Source organism: Phocoena phocoena, chromosome 5, assembly GCF_963924675.1.
Source record: "Phocoena phocoena chromosome 5, mPhoPho1.1, whole genome shotgun sequence".
NCBI lineage: Eukaryota > Metazoa > Chordata > Mammalia > Artiodactyla > Phocoenidae > Phocoena > Phocoena phocoena.
In genome coordinates, this window is record NC_089223.1 from 96,181,880 (window position 1) to 96,201,550 (window position 19,671).

The following is a 19,671-nucleotide window of genomic DNA, read 5'->3' on the forward strand; positions in this document are numbered from 1 at the left end:
AAATAAGCAACTTACAAGAAAAATAAATATGCACAAAGACAGCTTAGAGTGAGGTCAGAAATAGATAGCGGGGAGGATGGTATTTCCCAGCCTGGATTCTGGATCTGGAGTCAGATAATTTGGATAAACACCAAGCTCTGCCACTTCCTGTGTACATTTAGTAGAAGGCTTATTTACCTGCACCTCCATTTTGTCACCTATAAAATGGATGTGATACTCATGGTGCCTACTTCATAGGGTTCCAGTGAGGATGAAAGATTTGAATCCATGTAAAGACCTGAGGACTGTGCCTGGCACACAGTAAACGGTCTGCAAATATAGATTATTAAGACTGTCCCAGGAACCTAAGATTGGCCAATACCAGGATCAGAGGATTTAAAAAACCCAGAGATGGGCAACCAAAGCCAAAAAATGGATAAGAGCAAGAAGTCTTCAAATAGAGCTCAGCGACCTTCCACGAATGCCCACAAATTACACATGAAAATATTCTAGCATGTGCTTATGAACATTTTTCTGAGGAAAGAATACTAAACTTCTGTTTCTAAAATGATCTGTGACCCAAATGAGTTAAAACCAACCACTTACTGGATGACCTCTTAAGCTCTTTGGTCTCCAAGATTCTAGAATTTCACTTGTGGTACTCACCCTTTTGGACACCAAGTCCCAGAATACAGAAACAAAGTTGTTGCTGCAGTCTTTCTTCCAGTGTGGACAAGATTGATAGTTCATTTCTAAAAGACATAGTTTACAGAAAAGTAATTAAAGTGGAAAAGAAAAGGTATAATTGATCTCTGTTCTTCGCGGGCTATTGGATCCCAGTGGAGCTGCTTTCCAGTGGCATCCCTGCCAAGATGGAGGATGGAGAATGGACACATCTCAACCCAATTTAACTAAGTGCCCCCTGAATCCCTTCCAAGTCCTTACCTTACCCTCCAAATCCCAGACAGGAACACAGTGACCAGCTTTGAGTCATCATTCTGGGAAATTACAGCAAAAGTTCATCTGACAGAGACAAGCCCCCCCGTATTATTTCCGCTTCCAGGAAGAATTAGAGATAATTTCCTCCCCCACCACCTTCTGTCTCCACACCCTTAGGCTCAGATGCCCTCAGAGTCTTTCTATACTCGCCCCATCCAGACAGGCTTAGCTGTCAGTGAGGAACCACAGACATAAGGCATGAACACATAGTTTCTGTGATACTTCTTCCAAGGATATCTGCTTTAACGCGCCAGCGTTTATTTTTTTTAATTTTTTTATCGAGGTATAATTGACAAATCAAATTGTAAGATAATTAAATGGTACAGTGTAATGATTTGATATGCATACACATTGTGAAAAGATTCTCCATCAAGTTAATTAATATGCTTATCACCTCATATTCTATTTTTTTTTTTTTGATGAGAACTTTGAAGTTCTACTCTCTTAGCAAATTTCAATTACACAATACAGAGTTAACAGTTATAGTCACCATGTTACACCTTAGATTTTCAGATCTTATCTGTCTTATAAATGAAAATTTGTACCCTTTTACCAACTTCTCCTTATTTCCTCCACTTTCCAGCCTCTGGAAACCACTTATCTACTCTGTCTTTATGAGTTCCACCTTTTTTTTTTTGATTCCACATATAAGTGATACCATGCAATATCTGTCTTTTTCTGTCTGATTTATTTCACTTAGCATAAAGTTCTCCAGTTTCACAGTGTTGTCACAAATTATGGGATCTCCTTCTTTTTAAAGGTTGAATAATATTCCATTGTGTGTGTGTATTTACATATATATACGTACATATATATACACATATATACACATATATGTACATACATATATATATATATGTATGTATATATATATATATATATATATATATATCACATTTGCTTTATCCATTACATTTGACTACACAAACATTTATTGAGCGTTAGGCCCTGGAGATAGAGAGATGAATTAGATAAAGGGCCTGCCTTCAGAGGCCACATAATCTACTATAATCAAATAAATCAGAGAAAGAGCAACTTGGGTTGGGGGTGGTGTGCAGCACCATGTGGGAAGGTTGACGTTGAACTTGGTTTTGCAGGATGAATAGAAGTCTTCAGACAGACGTGCTAGAGAAAGGGGCTCCATGCCGAGAGAGCATGTGCAAAGGCACCGGGTTGAGATTTGTACTGCCAGAGTAGAAGGGATAAGGAGGGGATAGATGGAAGATGAGACATATGAAAGACAAAGGCCAGGCCAGGCCAAGGAATTCCGACTGTATCTTAGAGGCAAACAGAGCTATTGGGGTTTTAAGTGAGAGACAGAAACAATTCCATTGTGGTGTCCAGACGGAGGCTGACCTAAAGGGGTCAGGGGTGAGCAGTTGGGATCCGACAACAGTCCAGCAAGAAAGGAGGGGGCCTTAGTGATCTGGATTCAGGCAGTTGTAACAGGCACAGGAAAGAAAGGATGAACTGCTATAGGTAAATGACTAGTTGGTGACAGATTGGGAATGGCAGAAGAGGATGGAGTGAGAATGAAGGCAGAGTCTGGGATTGTCTCACCTCAACTTTGCATCATCCAGCAGGTAGGGGAAGTGCGGGGTGAGAAGCCCTGGAACCCTCTCTTGGTGTCCCAGAGGTCAGGCATGCGGCAGCCACCTACTTCCGCTGTGGGTACACGTACAGCTGACCCTGCACAAATACCCATCTTTCTACTTCCACTTTGTTATAGGTTGAATCGTGTACCCCCAAAAGATATGTTGAAGCCCTAACCCCCAGTACCTGGGAATGTGATCTTTTTTTTTGGAAAAGGGTGTTTGCAGATGTAATCATGTCAAAATGAGGTCATTAGGGTGGGTGGGTCCTAATCCCATAAGACTGCTCTTCTTATAAGAAAGGGAAGTTTGGTCACAGAGACAGACAAGCACAAGACGCACAGGGAGAAGACAGCCATGTGAAGATGGAGGCAGGGACTGGCGTGAAACAAGGAGCACCAAGGGTTGCCAGCAAACACCAGAAGCTAGAAGAGGCCAAGGACTCTCCCCTGGAGCCTTCAGAGAGAGCACAGCCCAGCCAACACCTTGATCTAGGACTTCTAGCCTCCAGAACTGTGAGAAAATAAGTTTCTATTGTTTTAATGCCACCCAATATGTGTTACCTCGTTACGGCAGCCGCAGTAAAATAATATAACCACAGACGTGGGCTTGACTGCCAATGACCAGAAAGAAAGTTCTAGATCAGAAACACTTCTGGGGATGAGGAAGTAATCCTGGGAGTTTTTATAATAATTAAATGCATTAAAAACAAAACAGCACAAATTAGAAAAAAAATCCATGGACAGATGTAAATAATTACTGCGGAGTCAAAAGATAAATTTGAATCATCTCCAATAGATGCAAAAATGTTGACGATGATGAAATGAACATAATTTTGTAAGGTGCTACAAGGGTGCCCCTGTTCATAGGTTTTCATGAACATAAAGCTCTTTTATCTTCACAACCATATCCGGAGAGAAGTCTCTGAGTTTCACCTACCCTCTCCCCACAAGGATGCTCCCCCTTGCCACCTGCCCATTAAATAAAATTTGAACATCACAGAGAAAAAGAAAAGGAGAGAAATTTTACAATAAAGTAAGATAAATTAAGTATATAAAAAAAGCAGAATAAGAAGTTAATAAAAGGGAGAGATTAGAAGCTTATAACAGAAACTATGACTTTCATAATAAAACAAGTAAACAAGGCAAAACCAAGGTAGAAAAAAATTAAGGAAAAAGTGTTTAAGCCAGACAATAGAACAATTAAAATATAAAAATTAGGAACCAGAAAGGCAGCAAATAAAATAAGGAAAAGAGGTTAAAATCAATAAAAATTGAGGCCAAAGGAGAAGGAAGTAGACAGAATAAAACAACCTAAACAGGATTCAGTTGAATAGAAAGCAAAAATAAAGAACTCTAAAAGGTAAACTGATGAGAAATAGATTTTTTAATTTCTCCAATCTTTTCTAAGAAAGAACTGACGTGGTATATTGAAAAATAAAACTAAAAGCAAAGTTTATAGGAAATACATTTAAGCTAAAAGGGTTAAATGAATGACCTTGAAAAGTTAACTTGCAATAAGGGAAATTTAAAAAGGAAAGCAAGAAATATGGCAAAAACTATAGAAGTTAACCAAAAAGAAAAAGAGTAAATGGAGAGATATATTTATATGCCATATTTCTAAGTGCAAAGAGTCTGGATTAAAGATTAATTGAAAAGTTACAAAATAAAAACACTAGATGAAAATATAGAAAACTCTCCAATCTTGAGTAAGAAAAATTTAAGCAAAATATGGAACCCAACAGCCAAATAGGAAAGGATAGACAGATTTGTTGCATTTCTGTGTGGCAAAAGACAATATAAACAGTATTAGAAAAAAAACAGAAACTGAGAAAAATAGATTTGCCACCTTTGTGCCAGAAAACAGGCAGGATGACACGTGGTTAAGAACACGAGTTCTACAGCCAGTAATCGTGGGTCTCTCCCAGCTCTGCCACTCACTAGCCGGCAACCTACTTAACAGCCCTGTGCCTCAGACTCCTCCTTTGTACAATGAGATCATCACAGGGGCTGTGAAGGATTAAATGGGTGAATATTCATACAGCACATAGAACAACGGCTCATAAGTAGTAACTACTATTGTTAATTTATATTGAACTTCTATAAATAAGAAAATAATAGACATCCCAGTAAAAAGGGTTAATATATATGAACTGCCAGTTTACAATAGAAGTAGAAATATCCACCATTAAATATACAAATATACTCAGCTTCACAGCAAAAGAAATGCAAAAACAAGCCGAGGTATTATTTCTTTATCAAAATGGCAAGACATTTTTTAAAGTATTAATGTCCAGTGTTGGTGAGGGTCTGGGTAAACAGATTATCTCATATATTTTGAGAGTATAAATTGTTACCACCTTTCGAATAACAATTTGTCACTTTCCACCACAATTTGTTCCACACTGAAATTCCACCCATAGACATTTATCTTTCAGAAATACTTCCACAAGCATGCCTGTGTGTGTGTGCACTCATGTGCGTGTACAAAAGTGCTCCTTGCGATGGTGGTTGTAACAGCAAAAACATCTGAAAAACCTAAGTGTGCATCAATCGGAGGTTGTTCAGATAAATTATGATTATGTCCATAGAGCACATAAGATGAGGCCTTTTTAAAAAATATGGCTGTATTTATACCTACCAATTTAAAATGAATAAAGCAAGTTGCAAAACAGCATGTGTACATTTCAAATATACAGACTGTCCCCGACTTGCGATGCTTGGGTTTAGGATTTTTCAACTTTTTGACAGTGTGAAAGCAATATGCATTCAGTAGAAACCATAATTTGAATTTTGAATTTTGATCTTTTCTCAGAGTGGTGATATGGGGTCTGATCCTCTCTCATGATGCTGGGCAGTGGCAGTGAGCCTCAGCTCCCAGGCAGCCACACCAGCCAGCGGGTAAATAACCAAGACACATACAACCACTACACCCAGACAACCATTCTGTTTTTCACTGTCAGTACAATATTCAACAAATAACATAAGCTATTCAACACCTTATAAAATAGGCTTTGCGTTAGGTGACTTTGCCCAACTATAGGCTAATGGAAGTGTTCTGAGCACACTTAAGGTAGGCTAGGCTAAACTACGATGTACAGTAGGCTAGGTGGATTAAACGCATTCCTGACTTATGATATTTTCAACTTATGATGGGTTTATGGGGACATAAGGAAGATCTGTATGTATTTATATGAGCGCAAGGAAATGCAGGGTATGTACCAAATTGTTGACAACAGTCCCCCTCTGGGAAGGAGCATAAAAATTGAGGAGTGGGGGAAATGGAATTTTTACTTTTTACTTTGATGCATTTCTGTATATGCAAGTATTTTTCAATTAAGAGTATATCTTGGGCTTCCCTGGTGGTGCAGTGGTTGAGAGTCCACCTGCCGATGCAGGGGATGTGGGTTCGTGCCCCGGTCCGGGAAGATCCCACATGTCACGGAGCGGCTGGACCCGTGAACCATGGCTGCTAAGCCTGCGCGTCCGGAGCCTGTGCTCCGCAAGGGGAGAGACCACAACAGTGAGAGGCCTGCGTACCGCAAAAAAAAAAAAAAAAGAGTACATCTTTTTTGTAATTGGAAATAATGCAAATCCGGGTTGAAGAAGCTACTACAGTAAGTTTTTTTAAATAGTCAAAAGCAATAAAAATAAGAATAAAACTATATAAAGTAAAAATATCCACATTATAAATAAAAAGAGAAAAAAAGAAGTGAAATGATCTCAATCGGGCTTTCTCAGTAGAAAACATCTCCCCTCAGTGAGGTGTTCTGGGTCTTTCTGGACAAGGAAGGTGACCTCTGATCAATGGCAAAACCACACACTGGCCCTAGACACAGAGAAGCCCAGCATGTGGTCCCTATGGCTGTTCTGTGGAACAAGGACTTTGGCCTGGTTCCCTCGGAGTCCTCATTCTGTTCTAGAATTCTTTGGTCCTGAATGATGCCCTTATAGAAAGTAAAACACCAACAATTCAGAAGCCAGCTGCTCTTGTACTCAGAAAGGAGGGAATCAGGAAGCATGAACGGCCCTAAACTCTGAAGTCAATTTTTCTAGAAAACATGAGTTGGTCTACAGAATTCTGTTTTACATGAGCCTCAGTTGTCATTAAGGGTATAGATGCCATCAGGGTGGGCACCTGTGGCTCCTTCCTCCACACTTGTCTTCTGGGATCCCTAGCAGAGCTCAGGGCTCCTGCACCCTGCACGTCCCCAGGCGACCCCAAGTGGACCAGATCCTCACCATTAGAGCCTGCATCTCCGCACCAGTTAAGGTCATCCGCAATGTAACCCAGCAGTGTGTCTTCCAGGGTGAACATCTCTCGCCGGACCTTCGTGTACTGATGCGCCAACTCCTTGGTTTTGCTCCAAAAGACTGTCTAAGAGAGAATAAAGACAATCTATTATTGAGATCAATTTACTAAGTCAAAAAAACTCCACCGAATTTGTATCTTTTTAAATGAAAGAAAACACAGGAAGCATCAGAATAAATCACCTATAGTAAGAGTAGGTGTTGTGGGTTTCACGGATCTCTGTGTGTGAGAATGAGAGAGAGTACATGTGTGGAGGGTGTGTGTGTGTGTGTGTGTGTGTGTGTGTGTGTGTGTGTTCTCTAGGTCATGATGTAAAATGAAGTTATTATTCTGGATTGCAGGGAAAAAAGTCTGAAAGCCACTGATCAAAATCTTATAATAAACCTAAGCTCCAAACACATCTGGGCGAGGCATTAGGTAGTCCCAAATTCCTAAAGTTCTCGGCAAAACAATTTTTTCTAAGTGCTAGTTTCTGGGAGAAGTGCCCTTTGATTCTTAAACAGCTCCATAACCCCTGCTTTTTTCCCCGAAATTCCCCTATCCCCTTACCAAAAAAGGAAAAGAACAAATACAGTGAGTTTTTGCAGGGTCCCTTGTAAAGGTGCAGAAAGTCAAATTTCAGAACAATCTTCTCTTCCATGGATCTACTCATTCTTAGTAGGAGGCAGCGGAGGTTTGAAGCCAGGGCCCTGGAGTCATGCTGCCTTATGAAACCCAGCATCACTGCTCACTGGCTGTCTGACCTTGGACAACCAAAGAATTGCTAAGCCTCACTTTCCCCATCTGTAAAAGGTATTGATAATAATTGTAAGGAAGTCCTGAGATGCTGAGATGAAATGAGACAATGCAAATATGGTGTTTGTCCTGTGTCTGTGGGCAGTCACTTATTCAGCCAGTGTCCCCTGGTGATGATTTACCAACAGCTACTCTGTGTTGGGCTTTGGGCTTGGTGTACACCTCGGAGCTCCATAGTCGCTCCAGCTCTAACAATGGGAAGAGACTGTAATGTGTGGCTGTCTTAAGGGCTTCGTGAAGATGATTTGGGGCACATTGAATTTTCACCCTAAACACTGACTTTAGAAAAGATGCACTGCATTACAGACCTTTTCCAGTATAATTAATGTATTAAAATCCAGGCCTCTATGGCTCTAAATCTTGGGTCATTTACATTTCAACTGGTCACTTTCAAAACCATCAAACTTGAGTAATCACTGGTCACCTAAACTTGCCAAGCCTCAGTTTTCTCTCTAGTGAAATGGGATTGCTGATGTCTGACCTACCTATTCCACAAGTTGACTGTGAAAACCTAACAGGATAAAGGTTCAGAAAGTCATTTGGAAGCAAAAAAAGGCCCTCAGCAAATGCAAAATGGCATTGTCGTCGTCATCATCATCGTCATTGGAGGTCAGGGAGACTTTTGCAGTTCTATAAGGTGGATTATTTTTGTTGGGATTGGGTTGGGGTTTGTGTTAGGTTTGTTTTGCCTGTTTTTTGTCCGACTCTCCTTTCCTCTTTCTCTGTCCCTAGTTCTCTCTCTTACCTCCAGTCCCCAGATGTTCTAAATCCCAATGACATCCTGGTCTCCCAATGGACCCCAAGCTCCCTCCCTGCCAACCATGCCTACATCCTAATATACAGATTTTCCTCTTCCCTCATCCTGGTCAAAATGTGGCCCCATGGGCTTCCCTGGTGGCGCAGCGGTTGAGAGTCCGCCTGCCGATGCAGGGGACACGGGTTCGTGCCCTGGTCTGGGAGGATCCCACATGCCGCAGAGCGGCTGGGCCCGTGAGCCATGGCCGCTGAGCCTGCGCGTCCGGAGCCTGTGCTCCGCAACGGGAGAGGCCACAGCAGTGAGAGGCCCGCGTACCGCAATAAAAAAAAAAAAAGTGGTCCCATGACCTCTTCCCTTTGACTTTTATCTTCAGTTTTTAAATCCATAACTTGACCAGTTACCTTGTCACAAGGCACAGTTAGATCCACCAGCTTCATCAGTGGGTGGTAGTCTTCCTCTGTCGCACTGCAGGGGTCCTTAGAGATAAATGCATTCCTGAATGCCTCCCTGATCTTTTGGCAGTCTCTATCTCTGTGAGATAAAACATGGGAAATAAAATAAAAGATGAATAATTAGATTTCAAACATATGTTTAGAGCATAATTACCCCCCAAAACATTCTGTGTGCCAGCTGGTTCATATACACCATCACGTCTCACGTGTACAAGAGTTTTATGAGATGAGCATCACCCTCCCTGCCCTACAAGGTCCCTGCACTCGTGGGGCTTACTCTCTGGTTAGAGAGACAGACAGTATACAAACAAGAAGATAAGCTAACGAAATAAGTATGGATTATGATAAGTATGCAGGAAATCAGTGGGGAATATTGAAGCAATGACCACTGGTCTGGAGAGGGCTCCCTGAGACTAAATGTTGAGAAGGAGTGCATTCCAGACAGAGGGTGCCGCAAGTGCAAAGGCCCTGAGGCAGAAAAGAACTTGCTGATTTTGAGGAAGTGAGAAAAGAACAAAGGGAGTGGTGGTGAGAAATCAACAAAAATAATCAGTCTTTCAGACAAGGAAACGATTTCAAATTTTACCTAATTACCATGGGAAGGCAGTGGATAGGTTTAAGCATGGAAGTGGCCTCATCTGATTTTTGTTTTTGAAAAAGCCACTCTGAAGAATTTTGTGCCAGCCCCAAAGATGGAGCAAAGTCTCTGAAATAGGAATTCCAACCCCATGTCCTCTCCAAACAGCCCCTGGCAGTGAAAAGGCAGGCTGGTGAAGCAGCAGAGATGGAGGGGAGGGAGGGATGCTGGAGAAGATTGCAGCTGGACCTTCCCTTCTGTGTCTGTGTTAACTAGTGCACCTGAGCCCATCATTTCCTAGAGGGAAGGAAGTGGGTTTCCACTGGGAGTGCTCAGACACGGTTATCAGGACAAACTCCAGCTTTTGGACCCGGCATCCCAAGTACAGTACCAGGTCAGGCAGCTAAACCTGGGGCAGTAAAGACGAGTTCCTCGTTTTCTATTCCCTCTGAGCCTGCTCCGGCCCTGCAGGGCATGAACAAAGCATCCATTCCAGAGGGTCTTTTGCCTTCCCAACTCAGGCTGGCCAAGTCGAGTGGATTATTCCTCCTGATAAGCCAAGGAATCAGAGGATACCTGTGAGACACAGGGCCTTACACCAAAGCCACCCTGTGTATGTTGGAGACTCATCTTCTCAGTCCAGAATAGCTGCTCCAGTTCCAGCCATCATGACTACATTGCAGCCAGCAGGAAAGGTTAGGGAACAAGAAAGGAGGAGAAGGAAGAGAAGGGAGAAGTAACTGCAGCGATGGGCACATGCCAGCTGCCTTTTAAGGACAGGTGCTAGAAGATGTTCTTGCTATTTGCTCTTATATTTGCTAAAATGTAGTCATGGGCACACTTTGCTACAAGGCAAGATGAGAAAGGCAGCCTTTAATGTTGATGGCCGTTCCACATCAAAAAGTACAGTTTTACCACAATGAGCTATCACCTCACACCTGTCAGAATGGCTATCATCAAAAAGAACACAAACAACAAATGTTGGTGAGGGTGTGGAGACAAGGGAACCATCCTATGCTGTTGGTGGGAATGTAAATTGGTGCAGCCACTGCAGAAAACAGTACGGAGGTTTCTCAGAAAACTAAAAATAGGACTACAGTATGATCCAGCAATCCCACTTCTGGGGATATATCTGAAAAAAATCAAAAACACTAATTTGAAAAGATACATGCACCCCGGTGTTCATAGCAGCATTATTTACAAGTTCCAAGATATGGAAGGCCCTACGTGTCCATCAACAGATGAATGGATAAAGAAGATGTGGTGTATACATATACAATGGAATATTACTCAGCCATGAAAAAGAATGAAATTTTGCCATTTGGAGCCATATGAATGGAGGCATTATGCTAAGTGAAGTAAGTCAGACAGAGAAAGACAAATACTGTATGATCTCACTTATAAGTGGAATCTAAAAAATGCAACAAACGAGTGAATACAACAAAAAAGAAGCAGATCCACAGATACAGAGGATAAACTAGCGGTTACCAGTGGGGTGGAGGGACAGGCAACATAGGGGTGGGGGAGTGGGAGGTACAAACTATTGGATGTAAGGTAGACCCAAGGATGTATTGTACAACATGGGGATATAGCCAATATTTTATAATAACTGCACATGGAAAGTAACCTTTAAAAATTGTATAAAAATTTAAAATAAAAAAACCCCAAAAATTTAGAATAAAAAAATCATGAAAGCACAGTTTTAATTCTAGAGAAGGGGCCGGCCTGCAGGCTCTGCCCCAGGAAGGTACCACCATTGTCCCATTTTACTGATAAAGAGGAAACTTAAGGCTGTGAATTTAACCAATGTGCCCGAGGTAACATGATCAGTAAGTGGTAAAGCAGGATTGGAGCCCAAATCTGTGGAAGCCTCCCACATGGCTACAGCCTTACCGGGCAGGCTATTAAACTGTTCCAGCCTGTTGTCTTCATCTGTAAGAGGGAAATAAGAATACTTCATGCCCGGGACGTTTTGGAGGATTAAATGAGATAACACTTGGCTTGTCCCCAGGGCCCCCGGCTCTTTCATGGACGCCCCTCCCCTTCCCCAGCATGCATGGGACCGTTCACCTGCATCACTGCTGGCCTGTGAAAGCTCTGCCGGGAAACCAACATCCACCTGGCTCTGCCCATACATTATATATGTAAGAGAAAAACGTTCTTACATTATGTACTTCGACATCAGTCAAAGTTTACGGGGCACCATCACGGGAAGTTTAGAGCAAAGGTGTTTGGAGGCTGTTTTACTTTAGAGGACCATGTTTTACTTCAATTCATGTAATGCAGTGGTCCTCTCAGGAATTTCCTGTTCTGATCCCAACTCCCTCGTAAACTCTTCTGCCTCCCTCCTCAGCCACAAAGAGTAGAAGAGGAGAGACACCTCCATGACGTGGAAGGACAGGAGAATTTTCCACCACAAAAAAACTGGCAGTTCAGCGAAATCACCACGCGCTGGGCACCTACCATACACCAGATGCTTTCACCACCAAAAACGGGAGAACTCACAGACCTCCAAGAAGATTTTTATGCTTTTTAGGTATATAGACCCCTTCAAGACACATTACCTTAAGAATTCAAGAAACCCCAGGTTAAAAATTAAAAGTTTTTATGCTTTTTAGGTATATAGACCCCTTCAAGACACATTCCCTTAAGAATTCAAGAAACCCCAGGTTAAAAATTAAACAGAGTTCCTTGTTTAGAAGGAGCAGAGTTTAGAACATTAGAGTTGAAACAGACCTTGGAAGAGTTTATAACTCATCCATCTTCCCTTTCACTGTCTGAGAGCAGAGCCTCCTACATGCCCCAAAAGTAAGAGGAAATGGGGAGAGGTGATGAGAAGTTTGGGGGCAGGCTTTATGAAGCCACTTTTCATCCTTAAAATCCTGGGGGTTGGTAATAAATTTGGAGTTTGGGATTAAAATATACACAGTACTAGAAATAAAATAGATAACCAACAGGGACCTACTGTATAGTACAGGGGACTATACTCAATTATCTTGTAATAACCTATAATGGAAAAGAATCTAAAAAAGAATATATATCTATACATATATACATATATAAACAATCACTTTGCTGTATACTTGATACTAACACGACATTGAAAATCAACTATATTTCAACAAAAATTTTTAAAAAATCAAAAGTAAACATTTCACCGTGGATGAGCAATAAGCATTTTAATTGGTAGATAGAGAGATAGATGGATGGAAAGAAAGATAGAGGGAATTCCCTGGCGGTCCAGTGGTTAGGACTCCACACTTCCACTGCAGGGGGCACGGGATTGATCCCTGGTCAGGGAACTAAGATCCTGCATACAACGCTGCACAGCCAAAAAAAAAAAAGAAATATAGATAGATAAAAATAAAAAGAAATTAGGACAGAGGGTACAGAGATGTCAGCAGTACTCATTCATACATGTCATTGCAGACATGGGCCTCAAGTTCACAAGTGTGGCTGGAAAAATGTGAGCCCTTAATTTGGTTATTTTTATTTGCAAAGCCCACAGTCCTCGTTTTTGTCCCCCTGGGTAGAGCACCGTTCCATCAAATCAAATGGCAGCCAAGCAAAAGCTGTTTCGAGTAAGCAGGCTGGCTTCAAGGAAACAGAGGGCCTCAGGATCCCTGCGTCCTGCGGGGATGGAAGCAGATGTCTCTAGCTAAAGAGGCAGCGTGGGAGAAGTAAGAACCGTTTCTGAGAGTTCAGTATCGCTCTTCTCTTCAATAGCTCCTCTGTTCCAAAATTAGAGGCTTTAATTGTGACACTTCTAGGGCGGCCTACCCTTCACTGTGAAGGGGATCCTGAGCCCGGCGGCTGTTCCTGAGAGCTCAGGCCATGCCTGTGGCCCCTACCCATGGTCCCCTGGCCCAGAGGGTTGTTGGGCGTCACCGGGTCTTGTGAGCTCTGGCCACACATGAGGATCCCCTGGAGAGCTTTGGTAAACACACAGTGCCTGGCTCTGGACCAACCAAGGCAGGATGAGGGAAGGGGAAGAGAGCAGAACCTGTAATTTTCCAAAAGCTTCCCATTCCCACCTCCTCCCAGACCCCTGGAAACAGCCCTCCTACTTCCTGTCTCAATGAATTTGAAGACTGTAGTTACCTCCTATAAGTGGACTCAGACAGTATTTTTCTTTTTGTGACTGACTTATTTCACTGAGCATAATTACCTCACGGTCTGTTCATGTTGTAACATGTGTCAGAATGTCCTTTTTTCAGGCTGAATAACATTTCATCGTAGGTATTCACCACAGTTTGTTTATCTCTTCACCCATCATGGGCACTTGGGTTACTTCCTCCACCCATCCTTTCATTCCACGAATATTTACTGAGGGCCTACTGCTAGCTTCACAACAGACACAGGGCTAAAAAGATAAATACACACCATTTCTATCTTCAAGGCACTCATGTCAAGGTCTAGAGCAGACAAAGAACAAAACTCATTACAACTAAAGCACTGGTGGCTTGCCCAAGGCACCAAAATTTGCAAACACAATAAAGAGTAGAACATTTTCTCATTTTCTACTACCGAGGATAGAAACATTTAAAAAAGAAAAACAAAAACTTGATTAAATGTGAATCAGGATCCTCATTTTGAGAATGATTTTTCTGTTTTCTCCCCCAATTGTTGTGACACACGCAAAATCGATATATGCTTATAACCTCGGTGGGTTTCTCTTTGACCACCTGCTGGCTTTGCTTTCTTTGGTGGGTTCCAGAGTGATTAGTGATTTGTAGCCAACAAAAAGGAGATGCTTTATAGGGCGCCTGTGCCCAGCGGAATATAAAGCAGTCTTTGAACAAGGTTTTTATACAGAGCTTGGAATAGTTTGGGTAATGTTTATTATACATTAAGTGGGAAAAGTAGGCCTAAACTTAGAGAAATAGAAAAAGAATGGCAGCAAACTGATCACTGGAGTTGTCTCTGGGAAGAGAAATAAAGGGGAATTTCTGCTTTCATCCTATACTTTTCTGTTGGCTTACAACAGAAATGGATTCTTGTATTATGCAAGTAACCTAGAAAAGAAGAGGTTACATTTTTTAAACTGAAGATCTGGTATGATTACAATCAATTTTTAAAAAGTGGAAAAAAACCCCACAGTAATCAAACCGTGTCTTAAAAATAGTAATATCTCGTTGCTAGGAGTATAAGGGCTACTTTGTGACCTTTTCTTCCCTATATTTTGAATGTTTCTATAATAAGCATATATTACAATGGGGGGCATGGCAAAACTTTCATTTTCTTTTCAAGTTGCTTGAGCTGTTAGACCAAGCATTTGAGACTCTTGGAAGGTCTTAGAACATGGGAACAGCTCAGGTCCAAACCCCCGTGGTCACCACCTACCATTTCTGTGCTATCTCCCACATCTCTGGGCCAAAAGGTGACATTTCCCATTCCTCATCTGGTTCAGTTCAACACCAGGGGAGACTTAGTGTTGGTGACCCAGATCCATTTCTCAAGACCTAATGACATGAAATATGGGGTGAGGTGAGGGCTAGGGCCATGCACCTCTTCCAGGGCATCTTTCTTTCCACATTAAAGACTTCCTTGCATCCTTAAGCAAAATCGGATTGTCAGATCACCCTCTCACTTATCCCAGATTGTACCCAGAATCAAACTTTGTGAATAATTTCAAGGAGACGGGTCATCGAGAAGCTCAGACAAAGCAAGGACAGGTCAGGGCATCCTGTATAGCCTTCAGGGTCCATCCTGTCCTCCTTCCTGGCCCAGAATGATAGATGAAGTTACCAAATGAGGTTTTGCAAGGTTCCTCACACAGCCAGAAGGACTGAAGTGATGAGGCATCTCCATTTTATTCTCTGGAGAACTCTACAGCTTCCATGATTTTTCAGGGACTCAAACCTCACATGTACTGCGGTTATTTTCTATCAGTGATCCTTTAACAAAGGACATCCTGCTGAGGGCCTTCAAGAGACAAGTCTCTTCATTCTAACCAATATCACTAGCGTATCTGCCCAGAGGGCCAGTTGTCAAGGAGATCCCAGCAGCTCACTTGCCTTCCTTTAATTCCCTCAGGGGCATCCCTCTTCCTAAATAAGTAAAGCCAGCTACTATAGCTCCTTCCTCCCTGGGGCCCAGAGTGCACCAGGTTGTATGTGTGTGGAGATGGTGGTGATGAAAAAGAGAAACTCAGCCCTTGACACATGGGAGCTGGCCTGGCACTGGTAGGAAGGCCTTGGTGTTCTCCTGTGGACCACAACTCCAGGACAGTGGCATCAGGTAAGGTCACTGCGTGACCATGACAGCACGCCATGTGAACAGAAAAAAGCAATGTCCAAACCGCACACACACAAATGAAGTGACCCAATATTCATTCGTTGTGGCTCATAAGAGTGACTGCTGCTTCTTTACCAATTACAGCTTCAGCTTTGCTTCATTCTTCCAGCCTGATAGATAAGATTTATTAAGATTCCCTATCACAGAATTACCCCCTTCCCCTCTGCTTCCTGGCAGCAAAGCCAGCCTCCTCGAACCTTTGCCAAATCTCATAAAATAAGCCTGAATCTTACAAGTCCTTTCTACCATCCTCAGACAGAGCCCTGCCCTGTGGGTCCCTATAGTGAGCGCTCAGTCTTCTTGCAAAGAGCAATGCAACCACCTTGTTCAACCACCGTGTAGTGGGTGGTCTTGGGGTTTGGGGGAGGTATCGACGGTAACCCACCGTCTAAATGGGACATTACAGAATCGAAAGGCCTGTAAAAATCATCACACCTTTATCAGTGTTTATGCCTGACAAGCTCCAGGAGCAGCTTCTGAAAGACATGGTTTGTTAATAAGCAACTTTCCGTGTTGAGCTGGACTCTCAGTCTGACAGCTGTTTTCTGTTTGCCTCCTTGACTGGTGACCTGGAGGCTCAGTGCATGCAGGCTGGGCACAGATGTCAGGATTCAAGGTCACTGGGATGTCCTCCCCCTTCCTCCCACTCAGCTCCTTCCAGCAGATGCCATTACCTATCCCCTGAGAGTATTCCCTCTTGTTCACTTCCCACGCCTTCTCCCTACCTCTGACCCACCTAGGTAGGTTGTCTCCCGTGCCCAGAAGTCATGCTAGAAGGAGAAAGGAGGGGGCACGAACACCACAGAGCACTCACCGTGTGCCAGGCGCTGCGCTTGGCGCTCACTTTGTATGCATCCAATTTAACTCTCACACCAGCCCCATGGGGGGCAGGGGTACAGTCCCCTGCTACTGAGGCTCAGAGCTTAGTAACTTGCCCAAAGCCAGTCAGCAAGTGGCACAGCTGCCTTAGGTCCAAACTCTGCTCTCCCTGCTAAACAACACTGCGTCCCACAGGAAATGTTAAATCATGTCCCTACCTATCCCCAGAACGAAGTGGGTCCTAACAGAAAGGAGGACCCAAGACCCCAGAGGGGTTGTCGTTTCCCTGTAGGTCACATGAGAATTTGAAGACCAGAATAGGGACAGAAAGTAAGTGGAATAAGAGGGGACAGGGCAGAAAGTGTTAACGTTTTATGCTAATGCGAAGAAAACAAACCAAAAAAAGATATATTTGGTGGTTAAATCCATTTTGTATGCTGTCAGCCTACTTCAGGCTTCATAACTCTGTAATGTCACCTCTCTCTAAACCTACATCCTTCCCGTAAATGACAATTATATTTCAAAGTCCGCATCAACGCAGCAAAATCACCTTCGTAATGTGTTGCTCCCTGGGGAAAGTGCTCACATCCCAAATCCTCTTCCTTAAAAGCACTTGAATCTCAAGGGGTAATTACACTCAGTCTGTGAATTTTCCTGCTGTTATGTCCTGCAGGGCCGCTTGTCTTGGACCAAAGAAAACGTGCAGGTTAACTCAGCTATGAAGTCTCAAATTTGAGGCTACTGGAAGCCTGCATTGAAGGTGAAGACTGCCACCTAGTGGAAGAAGGGGGTGATTGTCAGGGTTCACTGAGGCAATTAGGACTTCCCTAAGTAGGATCTTAAAATCAGACTCTTCCGGCTGAAGGAAAGCTCAGAAATCATTAATTCATCAAGCTGGCAAATGTTTATTGAGCATATACTATGTTCCAGGCGCGTTTATGAGTAAGTAAGATATACCAGTGAACAAAATACACAAGAGTCTCTGTCCTGTGAGAATTCCATTCTACCAGAGCAAGACTGACAATAAACCAATTTTCGGCAAGACTGACAATAAAGATAATGAATGTTGTAGAGTATCCTAGAAATTTATAAATTCTATGAAAAACAGGAAAAATAGAATAGGATAAGGGTGTCAGAGGTTATGGGGGAGGAGGTGTCTGTTTTTGGCACTAAACAAGTAGGACAGTAGATGACCTTTTAGCAAAGAATTGAAGGAAGCAAAGAACTTAGTCATACAGACATCCAAGCAAACAGCGTTCTTGGCAGAAGCAACAACCTTCCCAACAGCCCGAGTGCCTGGTGTGTTCAAGAAACAGTAGAGAAGCCAGTGTGGTTGGAGCAGAGTGAGCAAGGTGGACAGTAGATAGAAATGAGGTCAGAAAGGTGATGCTGCCCCACTGAGCAGAGTTTCATAAGCTTCTACTCACGGTGAACTGAGGAGCCATAGAGGATACTGAGCACAGGAGGTACATGATATTACTTAAGTTTCAAAAGATTTCTCTGACTGCTTTGTTGAATATAGTCTGAAAGAGGGAACAGGCAGAGGACGGTAGACCAGTAATCTGGGCAAGTGCCCATGGTGATTTGGACCAGGGTGGTAGCAGTGGTGATGGTGAGAAGTGATAGATTCTTGATTCATTGTAAATTTCCTAACAGATAAGATGCATGGTGTTAGCGAAATAAGGAGTCAATGATAATTCCAGGGTTTGGGGCCTGAGACACTGGAAGGATGGGGTTGCCATTAACTGAGATCGAGAAGGCTTTGGGTGGAGGTATTGATCAGGATACATAATATACTATGTAGTATATATTATAACATATGCTATATATGAAATACTACATACTATATACTATATATTAAAATTATATTCTACATATTATATTGAAGTAGGATATATACATATATAATTATAGGAATGCAAAAATGGGAATTATTGAGCCATAAATTTAACAAAATATATGCAAGACTTGTACTCTGAAAACAAAACATTGCTGAGAGAAATTTTTAAATGACTAAGGAAATAGATATCCCATATTCATGGGTTGGAAGGCTCAATATTAAGATGTTACCAAATCACAAGTCAAAATTTCAGCATGCTTTGTTAAAAATATTGGCAAGTTGATTCTAAAATTTATGTGAAAATACAAGCTAGCCAAAGCAATCAAAGGAAAAAAGCTGGAGGACTTATATTATTTGGCTTCAAGACTTGCTAAAGAGCTTCAGTGATCTAGACAATATAAGAGTTGTGAAAGGATAGCTATAGGTCAAGGAAATAGAACAGAGAGTTCAGAAAGAAACCCATACATACATGGTACTGTAGAGTGAATTTTGTGTCCCCCAAAATTTGTAAGTTGAAATCTATTTCCCAAGGTGATAGCATTTGGAGATGAGGCATTTGGGGTAATTAGGTTATGAGAGTGGAGCCATCATGAATGGGATTAGCATCCTTATGAAAGAGACCCAGAGAGCTCCCTCCTCCCTTCCTCCATGTGAAGACCCAGAGAGAAGGAGGCCATCTTTGAACTAGGAAGTAGGTTCCCAGCAGACACTGAATCCGCTGGCATCTTGATCTTGGACTTCCAGCCTCCAGAACTGTGAGAAATAAATTTCTTTTGTTCATGAGCCACCCAGTCTGTGGTGTTCTGTTATGGCATCTGGAATTGACTCAGACATGGTCAACTGACGTTCAGGAAAGGAGTCAAAGAGATTCAGTGGGGAAGAGAAAGCTTTTTCAATAAATGATACAACAGCAAATAGGTTTCTCATATGTGAAAAAAATGAAATCGACCCTATTTCACACCATATACAAAATTAACTAGAAATGGATCAAAGACCTAAAGCACCGTTATATAAGAAAAAATGAACAAGTTGGACCGTATAAAGATTTAAAAAACAAACTTTGCTTTTTGAAAGACTCCATTTAAGAAGATGAAAAGGCAAGTCATAAAGTGGAAGTCAATATTTTCAGGATACACCTGTTAAAGGACTTGTATTCAGAATACATAAGCCACCTACAACTCAATGAAAGAACTAAAACCTAATTTTTTTTAAGATTGGGAAAAGATTTGAATACATACTTCAATAAGCCCATG

The 19,671-nt window shown here is 42.2% G+C and overlaps 1 protein-coding gene across 1 annotated transcript in view; it reads right to left on the reverse strand.

Annotated features, from left to right (window-relative positions):
* CD38 (CD38 molecule) overlaps positions 1–19,671 on the reverse strand; it is a 37,172-nt gene that overhangs the window by 8,383 nt on the left and 9,118 nt on the right. The window contains exons 2-4 of the mRNA XM_065877257.1: positions 8,835–8,964; positions 6,812–6,947; positions 646–731 (exon numbers count right to left, since the gene is read on the reverse strand). Coding sequence (XP_065733329.1) covers positions 646–731; positions 6,812–6,947; positions 8,835–8,964 — 352 coding nt within the window. The remainder of the gene's footprint in view (positions 1–645; positions 732–6,811; positions 6,948–8,834; positions 8,965–19,671) is intronic.